The sequence below is a fragment of the Pelodiscus sinensis genome, chromosome 3, assembly GCF_052426305.1.
Source record: "Pelodiscus sinensis isolate ZL-2025 chromosome 3, ASM5242630v1, whole genome shotgun sequence".
In the NCBI taxonomy this organism is placed as follows: domain Eukaryota; kingdom Metazoa; phylum Chordata; order Testudines; family Trionychidae; genus Pelodiscus; species Pelodiscus sinensis.
This window is the reverse complement of record NC_143054.1, coordinates 79194690-79213020: the sequence shown is the minus strand read 5'-3', so window position 1 is coordinate 79213020 and position 18331 is coordinate 79194690. Positions and strand designations below refer to the sequence as shown.

The 18331-nt window shown below is 41.3% G+C and overlaps 1 protein-coding gene across 3 annotated transcripts in view; it reads right to left on the bottom strand.

The window, feature by feature from the left end:
• AFG1L (AFG1 like ATPase) overlaps positions 1-18331 on the bottom strand; it is a 129712-nt gene that overhangs the window by 41398 nt on the left and 69983 nt on the right. For all 3 annotated transcript variants that reach the window (XM_075923095.2, XM_075923093.2, XM_075923094.2), the window contains 3 exons: positions 9420-9502; positions 6344-6414; positions 5987-6087 (listed from right to left, as the gene is read on the bottom strand). In XM_075923095.2, the coding sequence (XP_075779210.2) occupies positions 5987-6087; positions 6344-6414; positions 9420-9502 (255 nt within the window). The remainder of the gene's footprint in view (positions 1-5986; positions 6088-6343; positions 6415-9419; positions 9503-18331) is intronic.

Genomic DNA, 18331 nt, shown 5'->3' with positions numbered 1-18331 from the left:
CATACAGCATATATGTTCCCTGTACCTTTCTATTCCATTTCTCAGTAGTTGACTCCCTGAGTACTTAATGATTCAATGCTTTCAGCTGCAGATTGCCTCCTGGTTCTCTTTTCCCTCATGGTCACAAATTGCCAGTCCAGTTTGGTTTATGCTCTCTTCATTTTCCTTATCACTGAGCCTGGTGTCTTTGGCAATGATTTCTAGATCTGTTGTCTAATAAATCTTAATTTTCTCTCTCCAGACACATATCTTCTTCTCCAGTATGGCTATCAATTTGCACCTCTTAAATCAGAAATTTCTTCTGTCTACCAGCAAAAAGAAAAGAGCATATCCAAGGCAAGTAACAGCAGGTATTTCCTCACTGTCCCCAGCCAATACCTAAACAGAAGGAACTACATTCTATCCTGTGCATTCCCCCTGAAACTCCTCTGTTTGCCTAGCAACTGACTTTTTGTCTTGCTGATTATCTCTATGTCCTCAAAGACAGGAGAGCATTAACTACTTATATGTTGATTATGGAGTTGGAGTCAAAGACCCAAGGTCCTAATATGGCCAAAACAATTGGCCAATTCAGCAGGAGCTTCATAACCCAACCTCACAGCCCTTACTAAGACAAAGAAAGAGACCCACACAGAACTAAGTCTCTTTGCCTCCAAGTAAAGATCCACAGATCCTCCCTCAAAAGTTCCCCTCTTGGCCACTCTTGTTCATTTGAATGTTCTTATTACTCAATGTCCTGGTTCCCAGACAGGAGGAGGAGGAGGAAGTGGCCTAACTTGAGTGTGAAGGATGAGGAGCAGTATGAGGGAGGTGAGAGAGACATGATAGGATAAACAGGAGCAAGAAGAGGTGTGGAAATGGTTAATAGTGACACAGATGATCAAAGGAGCCCAGGATTCCAAAATCTTAACACGCTCCTGCAGTCTAGCGAAGAGCTGTTAAACTGAATGGTAAAATGTCTCTTACTCCTCTAATGGCACAGGGAAGACAGTAGCCAATTACTCCATTAGGTCATGTAGTAGAGGTTTGGGCTGTAGATCTAAAGATCCCAGCCCACTGATGACTGAGGTTGAACATAATGGAACTTCTGTGGAAATTATATACGAAAATAACTTGGTCAAGAGAACACTATTAAGGCTGCAAAGTCAAGCACTCAAAATTAGGAAATGGCAAAAGTAAGTCTGCTCATGTTCATCCCAGTCTTCCACCACCTCCACTTCCTAGTGCTTTATGCCCAAGCTTCACTTCCTAGACCCTCATCTCCACATGCTCTGTTGTACCTGTCTATTGTAATTCATATATGGGAATGGGGAAAGCAGTTTCACTCATCGTTAAGAGGAGGAGAAGTGTGGAAAAAAGGTAGAATTAAAGCTGGATTTGGAACTGTTCCTGAGCATTGCCAGTAACTGCTGCTCAGGTTTTTTTTTAAACTATAACCTCATGAATTGATTTTCACATATTTATTGTAAAAATTAATTCTCAATCCTCTGAGTTTTAAATGTATAATTTTTTTCTTGTTACTGTTGTTTTAAACTACTACACAGGAACTTATGACTGTAAGATAATTTTTATACAGAAAGTTTCCTAAGTTCAGTTTTGCTTTTATTAAACAAGTTTCTACCACTAAAACCTGGTCTTCTCCATCCACAGCACAAAAATTACAGAAGAAGGGCCCTGGGGAAGAGACCTTGCAGCATTTCCCCTAAATCACGCTATGAGAACCCAGAAGTTTGAACCTCAGTGGAACAAACAAGAGGTTTCACACCAGAAATTTCAGATTCCCTTATTGCCACATGGATCTTAAGCATATGAGCATGAAGCCAATATCTTGGGCATGAACTCAGAATTTCACTATCCATTGCCCTCTGGTTTGTAGGCAGCATAATTCATCCTGCTTTTTTCCAACTCAGCCCCCAATAAGGGAGGATCAACGGTGCCTGGGGGGCAGGGGGAGAGGAGGAAGACTGGACCACAAAGAGCTAAATGGAGCTGCGGGAGCTGAGCAGGCTGGGACCAGGTCGGCAGTGACAGGAAGCATGGCAGTGGGTGAGGTTAGTGGGGGGACCTAATCCCTGCTGTCAGTGCCAGGCATCCCACTAGTCTACTGGGCTTCGCTGCTTGGGGAGGAGGTTTGGGGGAAGAGGTGGAGTGGGGGTGGGAAGAGGCAGGGTCTTGGACAAAAGAGAGGAGTGTCCCAGGCATCGCACTCTCCTAGAGACGGCCCTCCTCCATGCCAGGGCTGAAATAGGAAAGAGTCATATGGGATGGTGGTTATGTGGACAGTGTACCCCCTGTGTCTCTCCCCAGCAGTTCATCAGGGATGGTGGATGTATAACAAAAACTGGAGCTGAAGTCAGCAGAAATGAGATACAAAATTTTAACAGGATAACTGGAACAGATTTCCAAAGCATATTGTACAATTCTCCATCACTTGTTGCTTCACTCCTTCGGGACGACCCCGCTGCCTGCCCCATAGGGGGAGGCCCCTGGGCCTGGTGGTATGCCCAGGGCGTCCTGAAAGCCCACTGGGGTTGCCCCTGCCACTGCTGCTGGTCCACCGGCTCCCAGTGAGATGATCCGACCGACGAGTGGGACCTATGACGGGGCCGTGACCTATATGAAGACCTGGCCGAAGCCACCGACTCGGCCTCCGACTTCGAAGAGTACTCTGATGCTGACCAGGGAGGGGCCGATGAAGCCTGCACCCTTCGCTGGGCTGCCATGGCCGATGGCTTGCCCCTGTGCACCGCACGCGGTGCCAGTGGGGGCATGAGTGGAGGCCTTTGTTGCGGCGGTACTGCGCCCAGCTGCATCTGATAGGCCGGTACATAACCCTCCCGTGCCGTCATGTGCAGCGGCGCCGCGCCCTGCTGCTGCCCTCCCAAGAAGTAAGCAGGGATCGGTGCCGGGAGAGGCATCAGTGTCGGTGCCGTGCGGGGCGCCTGCTGTGGCACCGCAGGTGGCGCATAGTACGGTGCGGGGCCCTGCACTGCCCAAGGGGCCGTCTGTGGCACCGGACCCTGCACCGGTGCCGGTGCCATCGGGAAGGGGCCCGGGGTCGGTGCTGGCATTCATCCCGGCTCCGGTGTCGGTGTTCTTCCCGGCACCGGGAAAAACTGCTGCTGGGCCAAGGCCTCCCTTCGCCCAGAGGGTCCCACGACCCGGCCATAGCCTGCTGGGGGGCACTTGAGGCTGGTGCCGGTGCGGTCTGCTCCTGCCCCTGGTCCCGGGCCGCCTCAAAAGTTTCTGGGGTGGAGGGCCGACGGACCTCTCCTAGCCCCACGGGCTGCCCCGGGCTCTTGCCCTTGTCCGGGCTGCGCCTCTTTTTGGAGGACTTAGAAGAAAGGTGCCCCTCCTTAGGGCGCACCTTCTGGGCACTCCTCTCTGCCGAGCGTCCCCTCGAGCTCTTGGAGGCCCTCGGCACCGGTGACTGCGATCTGTGCCTCGGTGCCTTGTTGTCTGACGGGGGTGCCTCTGACGGGGGTGCCGCCGACGGTGCGCTGCGGGCAGAGTGAGGCCGCTCCTCGCTCTGAGGCTGCAGTGCCGACTCCATTAGCAGGAGTTTCAGCCGGGAGTCCCTCTCCTTCTTGGTCCGGGGCTTAAAGCTCTTACAGATAGAGCAGCTTTCAGCCCGATGGGCCTCACCCAAACACTTTAGGCAGTCGGAGTGGGGATCTCCACAGGGCATAGGTTTGGAGCAGGAAGCACAGGGTTTAAAGCCCTGGGGCCCTGGCATGCCCTCCCCTCTCGGGAGGGTTCAACTGCTCCCTTATCTAACTAAATATTTACAACACTTAACAACTACTTAACTAGATAAAAACTTCAACTAGAACTATAATACAACAGATAAGAAATAAGCTGCTAAGAGATAGGCTATCAGCCTGAAGCATGCTCCAGCTACCATCACGGCGGTAAGAAGGAACTGAGGGGTGGGAGGGCCAGCAGGGGTATATATGCACCGTTATACCGGCGCCACTCCAGGGGGCTCCCTGCTGGCCCTATGGATACTGCTAAGGGAAAAAAGCTCCGGAATCCGTGCACGCGGCGCGCGTACACCTAATCAGAATTGACATGAACAAGCACTCGAAGAAGAACTTATCCTTGTGATTGTTTTCACTTTAACTATATCTCAATGCTGTGATGTTATAAAAGACCTGATCTGGAGCTGCACCAGTAAAGTTGTATATATACTGCTCTCTTGTGGACAGGAAATTTGGTAATTTCCATGAGTGTCCAGTGACAGAGGTTGAATATCAGAAGGGAACATTTTTGGAGGTGGAGACAAAGTGCACCTGTTGTTAACCTGCAAGGCAAAGTAGGGTCTGGTAGGGCCCTCCGGAGATTGCTTGGGAGGCTAACAGGCTGGTGGAGTCAACAAGCTGACATCTAATTAAGCATATGCAAATCTTCCTCTTGCCAGAGGCAAGGGGAGTAACAAGGTGACTTTCGGTCCTGAGCACCCCGAGAAAGTGCCACATATATCTACAACTTCTGGAATATAGAAGTCCCAAAAAGACTCTGGCCACACCAATCTTCTCCAAGCTCAGACTCCTTGTCCCAATCTACTCCTTTTCCTACCAGACTGGTTTGGCTTTTTTCTTCTTGTATTCAAATCAGACAGCTTCTTTCATCTGACTACCCTTACTGCCAGCAGGGGAGTGACTGAGAGCACAGGTTCCCTGCTCTTACTTCCAGTGCCTGGTCCCATGCGAGCCTAGAGTAGCTGGGAGCAACCATTACAGGGAAGTTTCTTCTCAGTCTCTGGGCCTCTCTGGGCAAGAGCATGCTCAAATGCACTGTGGGGGTGGCTAATATATGGTCTGGTGAGCACTATGAGCAATACAGGGATAGAGCATGCTTAGTATGGCCAGATTCTTCAGAGATTTTAGTTGTTAAGCTCTAACATGTCTCTGCAGAGCATGTGTGAACTGTGATTTTTCAGAGACTTATTACTTAGTCAAACTCAGGTGCATTTTCACAGGTTTGGCAAAAACATATCCCTGACATAAAGGCAACCCTCTGTCAAATTTCAAACTCCTGCTCTAAAGCCTGGGGGCACAACAAGGGAAAAGTCTCTAATTTTTTATATGGTCAAAACAACACATTTTTCTCTAGCCTTGTTCTCAGGAATGACTTGTTGTCTGAAATGTTCTAGTTCTGCTTAAAGCAGACACCCAGCATGGGAAATTTCAGCCCAAATGGTTAAAGTTTACCAAAGTTATAAACATCGAAAACAGGATCTTAAAACAATAAATGTATGGTATCACTAATAGGCAGTACTATCAGACCTCCTTGTGACACAGTTACTTAACTACTAATGCTATAATTTTAGAAGCCATCTGACAAATTATCACTGCACTAGACTTTTACCTCTAGAGACCTATCTTCAAACCCTGTGTCAGGTCACTTGTGAACAAGGTTTCAATGAGCATATTTAACTTAGGACTATATCACATAACTAACAGAAAACTTGGCACTGTTCTTCATCACTGATCATCTTTGCTTAGAAGAGGCACAGAACTGAATAGCAGGCAATGACAGAGATGTGCAATGGTGTATTGTGTAGAGAACCTTGCACAGAACCAGTCTAATGCTTTCAAGTGTCATCAGTTCCTTGCTTGATGAAGCATCAAGTTGCCCAACATTTAAAAAACAGTATTATTTTGTTTACATGTGAATGTGTTTTGAGTTTTAATATGTAAGCCATAAAACTAAAAATAATTATTCCAGACACACAATTCTATTTTTAATATATATCTAGATTGCCTTCAAGAAAGTAATATTGCATCATTATCCATAAGGACACATTTACTGCTCTTCATTTTTTCTTTTGAATTCACATCTTTTTGTAAATTTTAAAAGCTGTCTTTGGGATACCTGGGATTGGGAAAATATCAACTTTTTTCAACCCCCCCCCTGCCCCCCCCCCACAACAACTGTGAAAAGACTGAGAATTAAACTGATCTAGATTTGACTGGGTACTCACTCGGTCACATAGCTCTTCAAATGTGAAGTCTGCAATGGTTCCACAAGCTTTATTCAGCTTCAGCTCTCTGCCTTGCACTTTTAGAATCCTTGGTCTAGTTACTATGGGAACATGAACAAAGACTCAATCTTGTCTGGATAATTACTATAAAATTCATCTCTTACAGATAGGAAATGCATAGCTTGATGAATAATAGCACATGATTCAACACATAAATTAGACAAAATGCTGATACAATGACTGCCACTTGAGTGTGGCATCAACCCATATACAGCAATGGAACTTATTAATTGGTCAGTGGAGATTGGGCATTGTGTTCTAAATGTATTCTCTTTCAAGAGAAATTAACTTACGTACAATCATTTTGTTTCTGAGCCAGCTCATCAAACAACTTATCCATGACAGCCTCCACATCAGCTTCACTTGTGCTACAGAGAAAAGAATAATAGAATATGAAATTAATAACACTTGAAGCCAACATCAAACAGCTGCCTGAGCCTGCTTAGCTTTTTGCCCATAAAAAAAAAGAGAACAGGATGTTATGCTCTAAATACAAACATTAGATTTAGAATACACTTAAAAGCAGAGAATATTAACTCTCAGGTAGATGATTCTGCCTTATTTGCATACACTGAAAGACTTATGTGTTTTGAGCTGTTTCCAGTAATGAGGCAATACAGGCAAAGCAAATCTATTAACACTATGTGTACACAATGACAAAAAAGGCTTCTGGCTCTATCCTGCATGCAAAATAAGAGCAAATAGACAAGGCACAGCAAAGCAGTTAAGCATCTGAAGACATACCCTTTGAAATCTGTGACAGCGAATATTCTGACATTAAATATTTAAATGTATTTTTAAAGAAAAATTCAAATCAAATTGACTGTGCTAATCAAAGTTAAATTATCAGCTCAGAAATGCCAATCTGATCAATCAGCAACATCAATAATTTGATCAGGTTTCTTCCATTATTTGGGAAAGATCAGTTATAAAATAGCAAAGCTTCTTACAAAATTTCATTGTGGAGCAGCCAAACAAACTTTCTGCTTATCTGGTGGCGACGAGGAGTATTAAGAAAACTGTTCCATCACAGAATATTTTTTATTCTAATTAGATTAAATCATAACAAATTTTTGATTCAGAGGCTACAATGTGCAGGAAGTATATGAATGCAGTTTTTTAGGTGGATATTTCATTCGTAAAATTCCACATAATTCCTGAGAAAACCTGTTTTGGAAGCTAAGAGCGAAACCAAGAAAGTTTATTTCAAGCTTGACTCTCATAACTTTGGTGATTATATACTGAGTCTGTTTTAAGAGGAGTGGAAAATAGTTTTAGCCACATTTATTTATAATAATAGACTATGTAGATTATGAAGGAAGAAGAGGATTGTGTTTTATAACATAATTGTAAGTGATAACTCTATATCTGTAATATGTAGGTGTCCTAATGACTGTCTTCATTAAAAAATTGCGTTGTGTCAAAGTACACCTAGAGGAGTCATGTTTGATGTTATACACAACTTTTCAGTCACTGTAGACAGAAACAAGCAGGGCCGGCCCACAACATTTTGGCACCTGAGGGGGGAACTCAAATGATGACCCCATGCCACCTTTTCTCCTGCCTGCCTATTATGTCTCTTGTGCCGTCCTTCCTCCAGCACAGCACACCACTCTGTGCATCTAGAGCAGAGAGAATACATATGCACCAACAGCAGATACAATTTTCTACTCTCTAGGTCCTAGTGGTGCCCTCCTCACAGTCTGGCACCTGAGGCGGCGCCTCAGTTCGCCTCATGGTAAGGCCAGCCCTGGGAACAAGTGTGTTTAACATTGCAGCAGTTGGTCATGGGTAAATCCTGCTTGAACCAACAGAAACGTAATTGTAGGAAATATTAATACTAAATTGTTTCTATGGTTGCTATAAAATTAATAAACTGATCTATCATCTATAAGAGGTATGAAGCTTTTAATGGAATGCTAGTCCCTATTTAACTTTTAAAACTTTTTCAGGTCACATTTTTCTATATGAAGCCTTGAAAAAAAATTGCAGCTGTAAACGTTTTGTAAATTACAGAATGCTAAGCTTGATCTTTCCTTATAGTATCTCCCTTCTTACAAAAGAAGGTGCTTCAACTCCAAACTTCTATAGCCACTCCCCATCAATAATCAGAAGACATAATCACTATGGATTCATTATGGATTCATCAAATGTTTGTTCATTAAGCTTAAGGCCCTGAACCTGCCAAAATTTATACCTGCAGAGTGAAGTCAGTGAGACTATTCACAGAGATGAAGTTAATAAGTGACAAAATCCTTGTAGGATTGGGGCCTTAAGAAGTGCAATTTTGATGCAAGAATTCTAACAATAAATAAAAGCAGTCCAACTCAATGTATTCAGAAAAAAGGAAAAAACTTTCCAGTATATAAATCCTCTTCCACCACATTTTTTTAAATAAAGTACATACTCAATAGTAATTTCACTGTTGTAATTTTCCCACCTAGTTCTTTCTACATCTACAGAAACAACTGTAACTCTTTAATTTTATTATGCAGTACAGGAATGTTTAATTTCAAGAGGTCTGTCTCCCAGGTTGAAGTCCCTGAATGTGTTCATATACCTTTGTTACCAGAAACATATTTTTCTGCTACATTGTAATTACTCTATGGGCAAGAAGATACTACAGCTATAAATGTAATTTAAAATACATTTGTGTTGGCTGGCACTGACCTAATGATAGGTTTTACCTTAAAAACAACCTGGCAAAAACAGAGTCTGTGATGCATAGGTGTTGCAATATTTTAATTCAAAGAGAAGATGCTTCTATCAGGCAGATGCATCCACTTGTACTTATGGCTGTATTGTTTATCATTTAAATATTTTTATTGTGTTCAAATACAGCGTAAACACTAAAGTAAATTCATCATGGTAAAACTAAACAGATCATCTGTCAAAATAAGATTTTTTTTATACCCGCAATGGGAACACCCAACATTAAATGAATCCTTGTCAGATTTCAATAAATACTTAATTACTTTAATACAATACGGATGTTCTTCTATTATAAGTGAATTGTACACTCTCCTAGAAGAGGATATTCATTACTTTCTAACCATCTGTCACTTCAATTCTCCAAACACCACACCTCCCCAAAAATCTAATTAGTTTTGATTCTGTTGCACACTGTAAATGAAACTAGTGCAGATATTGAAAATATAGTTTAATGAAGATAACATCATGGCATAATGGAAAGCAGTCTGTCTTATAAAATGGATCAGAAGGCAAAGAGAAGAAGTCACATACTGCTAATTGTTTTATTCATTTTCTTCTCCTAGAGGAAGTTGTTGGCTATTAAGAACAAAAAAAACCCAAAAAAAACAAAAAACAAAAAGAGGGGGGGACGGGACAAAAATTCCACAATAAATCAACTTACAGGTAGTAAAGTTTCCCAGCTGCAGGAAGAACCCGTTTCCTATAGTCTATTCCAGAATCAAGTTGGACTGTGCTGCAGTATTTCTACAAGAAACGAAACATGTAATGATTACTTTACTCAAATTAGGGAATGCAGGTCTATGAAAAAAGAAACCTAAGATACTAAAATCATACTAACAGAACATAGTATGGAAACAAAGAAGTCCTCTACAACTACTAATCTGTAGCAATCTTTTTTGTGCAACCAAGATTACAGAATTTTTTTAACTTGACAAACAGTTAACTTGACAATACAGTTTTTAAACCCACCAACTAATCTAAGTTTTGTTGGGACAAGGACTGAAGCACAGAACACAAAGAATTAAATTTTGTCCACAGACCAGTATTTCTCAAAATGGTCTGCAAAACCATTTTTAGAAACCTGATGACTGGCCGCTTCAGTGTATTTATTTACCGGCTCCATGGCTACAGAGCCTTGCAGCTCCCATTGGCTCCAGTTTGCCATTTGCAGCCAAGAGGAGCCGTGGGAAGTGGCGTTGGCTGGGCTGCTGCTTCCTGCAGCTCTCCTTGGCTGCAAACGGTGAACTGGAGCCAATGGAAGCCGTGGGGCTCCATGGCCTCAGAACTGGTAAGTAAACACACTGGATCAGCCAGTTAGCAGGTTTCTTAAAGTGGTTTCATGGACCACTTTGTGAAACACTGCCATAGACCAATTATTTTCTCATGCCCAACTGATGCAATTCATAATAAAGAACATATTTTAAAACCATAATGTATTAATGATCACTAACTCATCCACTATCATAATTATTTGAGCAGAAAGCATAAAACCAATAGTACCAGCTTGCATACTCTGTGGGTGAAATCCTGGCCCCATAGAATTCAATAGCAATCCTCATCCATTAACTTCAGTGGGGCAGTATTTCACCCTTTGGCAGGGACCATGTGTTTGGGGATGGGATTTCTTTTTCAGTTTTTGTTTTTTGTCAAGTACCAAGAACACATTTGGGCACTGTACAACCAGCAACCACAGGAGTCTCATGAAAAGAAAGATCTTTACGAGGAAGATCTGAATAGATAAACCTGACTCAACAAGACAATGAACAATGAAGCAGATTTTTTTCAGACAGCTCAATGCTATTACCCAGAATTCCACAAATCAATAGAGTATCAACTACATAAAACTGTTGTGTACCTCAGCTTCCCCCTGTATTAATAGATTAATCTTTTACACTCTTATGTTAACACTCTTGTTTCACACTATGTTTATGAGAATCTTTTCATGAAGTATATCTATGACTGTTCAACTAGGTCTGGCCATTGATCAAAATTATTTTAAGCAGATAACTAATAGAAGTGTCAAATCTAGTCTATAATGACTAGATTGCAGAAGGAATATGTAAAGGAAACCTTAGAACTACCCTCACTATTAATCTAGGAACAATCCTTTTTTGATTAGTGTGCTGCTTTCCTAGGAGTTACTGATTAAAAAACGTTCACAGGACAGGACTGTGAAGATAGGGAGTCTTGCCATCACTTTGTAATTTCCTTGGCCATATTTTGATTTAGGCTTCTTCCTCCTTTTATAAAGCATAAGAATAAGGAAAAAAGTGAAAAGGCCACCTTAAAAGCACAGGAAAGAGAAATATTAAAAATGCCTGAGAAGGAAAACAAAAACCAACTACACCCTCCAAAAACCAAAACAGCAACAACAAAACTGTACCACAATCACCAAATAGCAAATCATGCAGCTGAACCATCACTGCTAGTTTGTTCACACTGCACTATAGGTTCTAACAATGGTGTTACTTCACTAGTTCAACTACCAATGGTTCAATTGGCTAGAGAAGATGCTCTGAATAGTTTCACTTTGCTGATGAGGAATGAGGACTGATTATTTAGACTACTGTTATGAGCAGAGTGAATCCTTGTAACAGGCTGCATTAAAAGCTCCTTCGAACTGATGTGTGATTAAGTTCCCTGAGACAGGATTGCTGCACACATCTAAAGCAAAATCTGACTGAGTCTGCCCAGAAACTTACACTAGGTTCGTCTGGGTATTGTGACCAGGTGTGTGGGGATGGAGGTGGCAGAGATGGGAAGAGAACACCCAGAAAAAAAGCATGACGTAGCAGCAGAAAGCACAATGGCTGTCTTTAGAAGAGGTTTTTATGTCAGGGTAGAGGCTGAAAAAACTGCTCTTGGTTTTATGAGTAAAAAAAGTTGCTCCCTGCAATATAAAAATACCTATCACCAATTTCTATTCCCAACAGTAGTACGCACTGGGCCCCAAAAATTGAATATTAAATGTGTCAAAAAGGGGCAACTCTGCTGAAGTTGGCAGAAGTATGTTAGCATTTGTTGCTAATATAATTCATGACTTGTTTGGCTAATGGGGTATTGACCTATCTGAAGAAGGTATGAGTTACTTTTAATCATCCCTATGATTTCATCTGTATAGAGAAGGAGTTTATGGAGTTGAGAATCATGAATTATCAATAACAGCTACAAAGTACCTTTGTTGTGCTTTATTTGCAAACCTTTTGTTTGTTCACTTTTTTCCTGTATATATGGCTTGCCTCCATTGTTCATAGTTTAGAAATCTTTTTTAGATATGAAAAAACTGGAACAGCGAATTGGTGTATTGATATTAAATATAAAATGACAGATATAGGACCACATAAAATCTATTCTGAAAATATCTGTATTAGAAACACAAACAAGCAGACTAACTGAAATATCAAACCAGGAGGGCAACAAAACATGTACACTTCAGGGACATGAATTATACATCTTGCGGGTTTCCATTTTCTGTGCTGTGCTCATGTGCAGGGGTGGAGAACCACAGAATTAATTTAGGGGACTGGAGAACAGGAGCAATCCAATAGGGAGTTCTTTGTCACTATGCTATACTGAGCAAGTGGTACAAGCACAGGTCTAAAGTCTGGAACAGAGATACTGGTTTCCTCTTTAGAAGCCTTTTGGCATTTATTAAATATTTCTCTTTGGAGTGGTTGGTGCTCACATCTGTCATGGCAGATATAATTCTTCGTCAGGCCCATTTTGCTAGGCACTGTATACAAAGAAGAAAAGAGTAACCCCTGCACCAAAGAGTTCACAGTCTAGCTGGCAAACATGGTCATAAGAAATCTTTCTATGATTTCTGCTAATTAGATTGCAAGCTCTTTAGGGCTTAAACATGTGTATGCATTTGCATGTGTGACCTTGCACAATGAGGCCCTGATATAGGACTAGGGCATCTAGCTGTTACTACTACCAAACAAATTAACAATATAAATAAATGAATGGGTCGCTGGACAGTAACATGGAAGAAGCTGATATTGGCAAAAACAGCACACAAATGACTTCTAGTATCTGCAGTATATTGCACATACTTGCCCCCATGCAGTAGAGTGCAAAATATAGATGAGACAGAACACTTAAAACAGTGACTGATGCACTGTGTGTTGGTAGCAGGAATCCTATTTGCACCATGGGGATATAATACCAGTGCTTCCCATCCACACTTGCACTGGTGGAGCTGGATAGTGTGGAATCACAAGGTGGTTAGTTTACCTCAAAGCAAGACAAATTTAAATGGTGGTAGAATTCCATGCCCTGTGGGGAGACAAAGTGACTGAAGGAGAGACCTAGTTCCCTCCTTCCCCCCCCCTCCCCCCCGATGTGTAAAGGAGACAAAAGAGATTTTCATTCCAGGTTTCTCTAAAGTAGACACTGCCACTGTTGAAGGAGTTTAACAAATCTCAAGTTTTGTTTCCATATTTGTAAACCGGGAATAACATTGACTTATCTACCTCACAGGAATGTTGTGAGGTTACAGTTAACACTTTGCAAAGAGCTCTATTAGGGGGAAATGCTGTAAGTGTTAAGTATTAGGAAATGTAACTGGTATGTATTATAAAAAGAATGAACATATGCACTAGAAATATTGTATAAATTCAGAATTGAGGGTTTTAAACATTTGAGATTTATAAAAGATTAAGATTTACATATATGAGAAAGTAAAAATCATGGTAGGGCTATAAGCATGTGATTGTATGAAAATGAAAATATGTGTATTGGTCACAGGTACGAATAGTGAACAGTACAGAAAATAAATAAATATATATATAAATGAATTGTGGCCTTTTCTTCCCCCTTAGAGAGGCCTGTAAAGCTTTATTTATGAATTTGATATATGGAAAAAAATATTAAATTTTACAGACTCTACATGTTGTTAAATACATTGTCACAGACTTCCCAGCCTTTTATCCTTAATCTTTTATTAACATTAAAAAAAACTAATAGGAACTATAGGTTTTAATTTCTTTCTCTTTGGATAACTAACTTCTCCATCTTCGGACTGATTAAACCCTACAAATGTGATTGCATTCTCATACTCACTAATCACCACCAAGAAATCCTAATCAGCAGCAAAAGAACTTTAACTGTAGTCCTCAGATTGTTGGTCCTTAATTGTTAAAGCCACAATCCTAACTATTGGTTTACATTTGTAAAATGGAGCTTTAAACTTTCGGATTTCACCTGCCTGTGCTAGATTTCTCTGAACTTTGTCCCTAAATAAAAGCTTCAGATCAGACCTTAGTGGCCTTTTGCTACTACCTATGGTTTCCAACAATTTCTCTGTAAAATGAAGGTATTTAAGGACTGTGACTTCTTACCCCATCCAATTCAAATGCATAAAATTAATCAGCCTTACAATTTATTTTGAACTTGTTTATGTATTTATGTATACAAAGGACAAATACAATTACAGTCTGAAAATGCAATTAGTAAGTTAAAAATAGAGAGTTATTGTGTACTCATTAACATATAAGTGGGAGAAAAAGCTTCTGACTCTGGACAGAAAAAATGTGCAGCCTCAGGTGCTGGTAGACAGCAGTAAAAAAGAGACCATAAAACTCAGAACTGCCTACTGGAACTATTTTACACTTTGAATAGCTCTACAACCTCTCTATGTAATCTGTTCCAGCGTTTACCTGCCCTCACAGTTAGGAAGATCTTCCTAATATCTAACCTCAATCTCCTGTGCTGTAATTCAAGCCTTTTACTTTTTCATTCTGTCCTCAGTGTCCTAAGAACAACTTGTCACCCTTTGAAGATTGTTAGCATGTCCTCCCCAGTCCATAGTTCTGCCTGCGGGACACCTGGACAAGAGCAACCCCTGTCCATGGCAGGCCCCTTGCAGGGCTGGAGCAGCCCCCTGCCTGCAGGAGACAGGGAGCTGCTCCAGACCCCATTGGTTACTGGTTAGGGGTGTTAACCTTTCACATCCCTAATACAAAACAATCATATTTCCCTTCCCTTCTCCTTTCCCTCCCTTCCAATCTTGAATGGTAGGTCATATTTTCTGGACTTTTAATAATTTTTGTTGCTCTCCCCTGGACTTTTTCCAACTTGTCCACACCTTTTCTGAAGTGTTTTGTGCAGACCTGGACACGGTACTCCTTTTAGTGCTAAGTTGTGTGGAAGAATACCTTCTCATATTTTGCTTATAACATTCCTGAAAATTCATCCCAGAATTATGTTTGCTTTTTTTTTTGGAACAGCATAAATATATTAAAATATTAAATACAATATTTTTATTTAATATTTAGTTTGTGATTCACTGTAACTTCCAGATCCTTTTCTGCATTACTTCTTCCTATGCAGTTATTTCCCATTTTGCAGTTGTGCAATTGATTATGCCTTCCTAAGTGGATTACTTTGCATTTAGCCTTATTGAATTTCATCCTATTTATTTCAGACCATTTCTCGTTTGTCCCAATCATTCTGAATTCTAATCATGTCCTCCAAAGTCCTTGCAACCCCTCACATCTTAGAATTGTCTGCAAATTTTACAGATGTACTCGTTGCCATTATCCAAATCATTTATGAAGACATTGAAAAGAACTGGATCCAGGACAGATTTCTGTGGGACCCCATTTGATATGCCCTTCAGTTTGACTGTGGATTACTGATAACTATGTGCACTTTTCCAACCAGTTGTGAACTCTCCTTATAGTAGGCACATCAAGGCTTTCCTTCCCTCAGAAGCAGATCATGTCAGACAGTATAGACATATCACCTCTACTTCTTCCCTTCTATCCACGAGACTTATTACCCTCTAAAAGAACAAGGTTAGGTTGGTCTGACATTATTTGTTCCTGACAAGTCTATAGTGACTGTTACTTACCACATTATTTTCCTTTAGGTGCTTTCAAACTGATTAATTGTGCCGTTATCTTTCCAGGTGCCGAAGTATTCCCTGTATTGTCCTTATTCCCCCTTTCATAGGAAGATACAATATTTACCCTTTTCCAGTCCTCTGGGATCAATCCTGACCAACAATCCTGTTCTCAGTGATAGCAACTAATGGATCAAAGGTCTTTTCAATCATTTCCTTTAAGACCCCTAACTTGTCTAAGTCATTCTTAACTTGTTCTTTCCCTATTTTAGTCTCAGATCCTGCCCCATTTACAGTTATGCTCACTATATTAATTCTCCAATCACTGCTAATCTTTTTGGTGAAAACAAACAAAAAAAAACATTTAATACTTTGGCCACAGCTGTCTTTTCTTTCTCATCTCATTGAATAATGGGCCTGTTCTTGGTCTTCCTCTTGCTTCTCAAGTATTTCTAAAATGCTTTCTTGTTAAATACACACTGAATATAAATTTCCTTTCTTTAAACCAGGGGTGGAGAACCTGCGGTCCCTGACTTACCTGCATCCAGCCCCTAAGGCGCCTTCCCCAGGATTGGCGCTCCAACCCTCCCTCCCACAGCAGAGCTAGACCACACAAAATCTACAGGGTTGGGCCCCCCTAATTTGTGGTGTGCAAGGAGAATGTGAGGAGTGTCTTTCTCCTTCTGAGTTGAGGGCCATGACACAGGGTTTTTTTGGTTGGGTTTTTTAGCTTCTCCCTTGTGTGCGGCTCCCTGACTGATTTTATTGTGGGTCAGTAGCCCTCGATCCAAAAAAGGTCCTCCCCTCCCCCGCTTTAAACCCTTGTATTATTTATTTGCTATGGCATTCATGTTTAGGACACGCTGTTTTTTAAACGTCATGATACTAATATATAGCACAAAAGTCTGGTAAGTAGAGGGATAAAGATTTTTAAGAAGCTCAAATGAAGGAAATTAGCTCAGATCAAGTTCATTTTTTAACCTGGCAGTCTCCTAAATACAAATCCACTAAGTCAAAGTAACATATATGAAACCAAAACAGGTATGTCATTATCAGTAAATATTTATATTTAGCTAGTGTCCAAAGACTGGGATTGGGGCTCTGTTTTATGGGGCACTATACAGAGTGAAGAGAAAATTATATCCTGGATGCCTTATTCTCTGAAGATACACATAGACAAAGAATAGAGGAAGATACAGAATATACAAAACAAATGACTTTGAAGAACTGGCTCGGCATGGTTAGTTACATGTATTAATTCTTTTATTTATCTGGGGGTGTGGTAGGGAGTATAGCAGCAGGGAAAAGAAAGAACAGAGGGGCAATTGTAGTTCATTGTCTGCCTCGCCATGGTCAGCAGGTAAGGTTTTGCAGGCACCACAGCAGAGGACAGTCTTAAACTGGACTTGAAGGAGGAGAATGTAGTAGTAGTTTGGATTTTATTAGGGCGTTTTTCTCATGTACAAGGTTCACTGTGAGAGAAAGCATGGAGGTATTTGAGCAGCTGATTAATGGCCAGTAAAGCCAGGAATCCAAATCATGAGAAGTTCCTAAATCAGCTACCAACTACACATTTGAGGGAAATGAGGTTGCCTTAGTCAAGTTCAAAAAGGAAGAGGTGGAACATTACAACATGAAATAAGAAGGTCCAATAAGAACAAGACTTAACGGAGCAGATACAGAGGAAAGGCCAGATTGACCAGGATACGCAGGCAAATGAACAGACACAAGGATGGATTTAAATGGCAGACTGTAACACTAGTAGAGGCTTTACATGGCTATCTCCATCCTCACATACCAGACACTGAACTAATCCACTGATTGGTTACAGGGAAGCCAACATGTAACCAATAATTTGAGATAGCTTCTGCTTGGCCTGTCCCGAAGACTCAGCTCAATTCTCAGTCCTCTCGCCCTCCCTCCACATAGTGGGGGTTTACAAAGGAGGGACTCAATCTATGAAGACATCAGATCTTCCCTTTTCACCAGTGAAATCCTTGGTCTCATTTGCTTGAGAGTTTCTCTCCCCCCCCCCTTCCCCAGCTTTTATCCACATTGGACACCAACTGTAAGTTGTGACAAGCTGAACAGTCTTACCATTCCTAATATTAAACTTTCCAGACCTATTCTAATCCACCCAATCATGCCTCCCCAACACTAATATAGGCAAAAACTCCATCAGATTCGGCCAATCTGATCCAGTGAGAACACCTATTTCCTGATACTAAAACAGGCCAGCCAGTTCAACCTGTGAAACTCCATGCCAGAGGATGTGGTGAAGGCTAGAACTTTAACAGTGTTCAAAAAAGAGATAGCTAGATTCATGGATATTAGGTCTATCAATGACTATTAACCAGGATGGGTAGGAATGGTATCCCTAGCCTCTGTTTCTCTGGAGGTGGGTGACAGGGAAGGGATCACATGAGGATTACCTGTTGTGGTATTGGCCACTGTCGGCAGACAGCATACTGGGCTAAATGGAGCTTTGGTCTGACCCAGTATGGCTGTTCTGATTTTCTTAAATCTTTAAAAAGCACAGCTCTTACACACTAATTAAAATAGGGGTGTGGAACCTATGGCCCACGTGTCGCATCTGACCCACTGATTAATTTCATCTGGCTGTCAGCAAGTCTCTGGCTGGAGGCACAAGCACTGTCTCGCCCCACAGTGGGGGGAATCTAGGGTTGCCAGTCCAGAAAAAGTTCCATCAGCTCCACACAGATCCT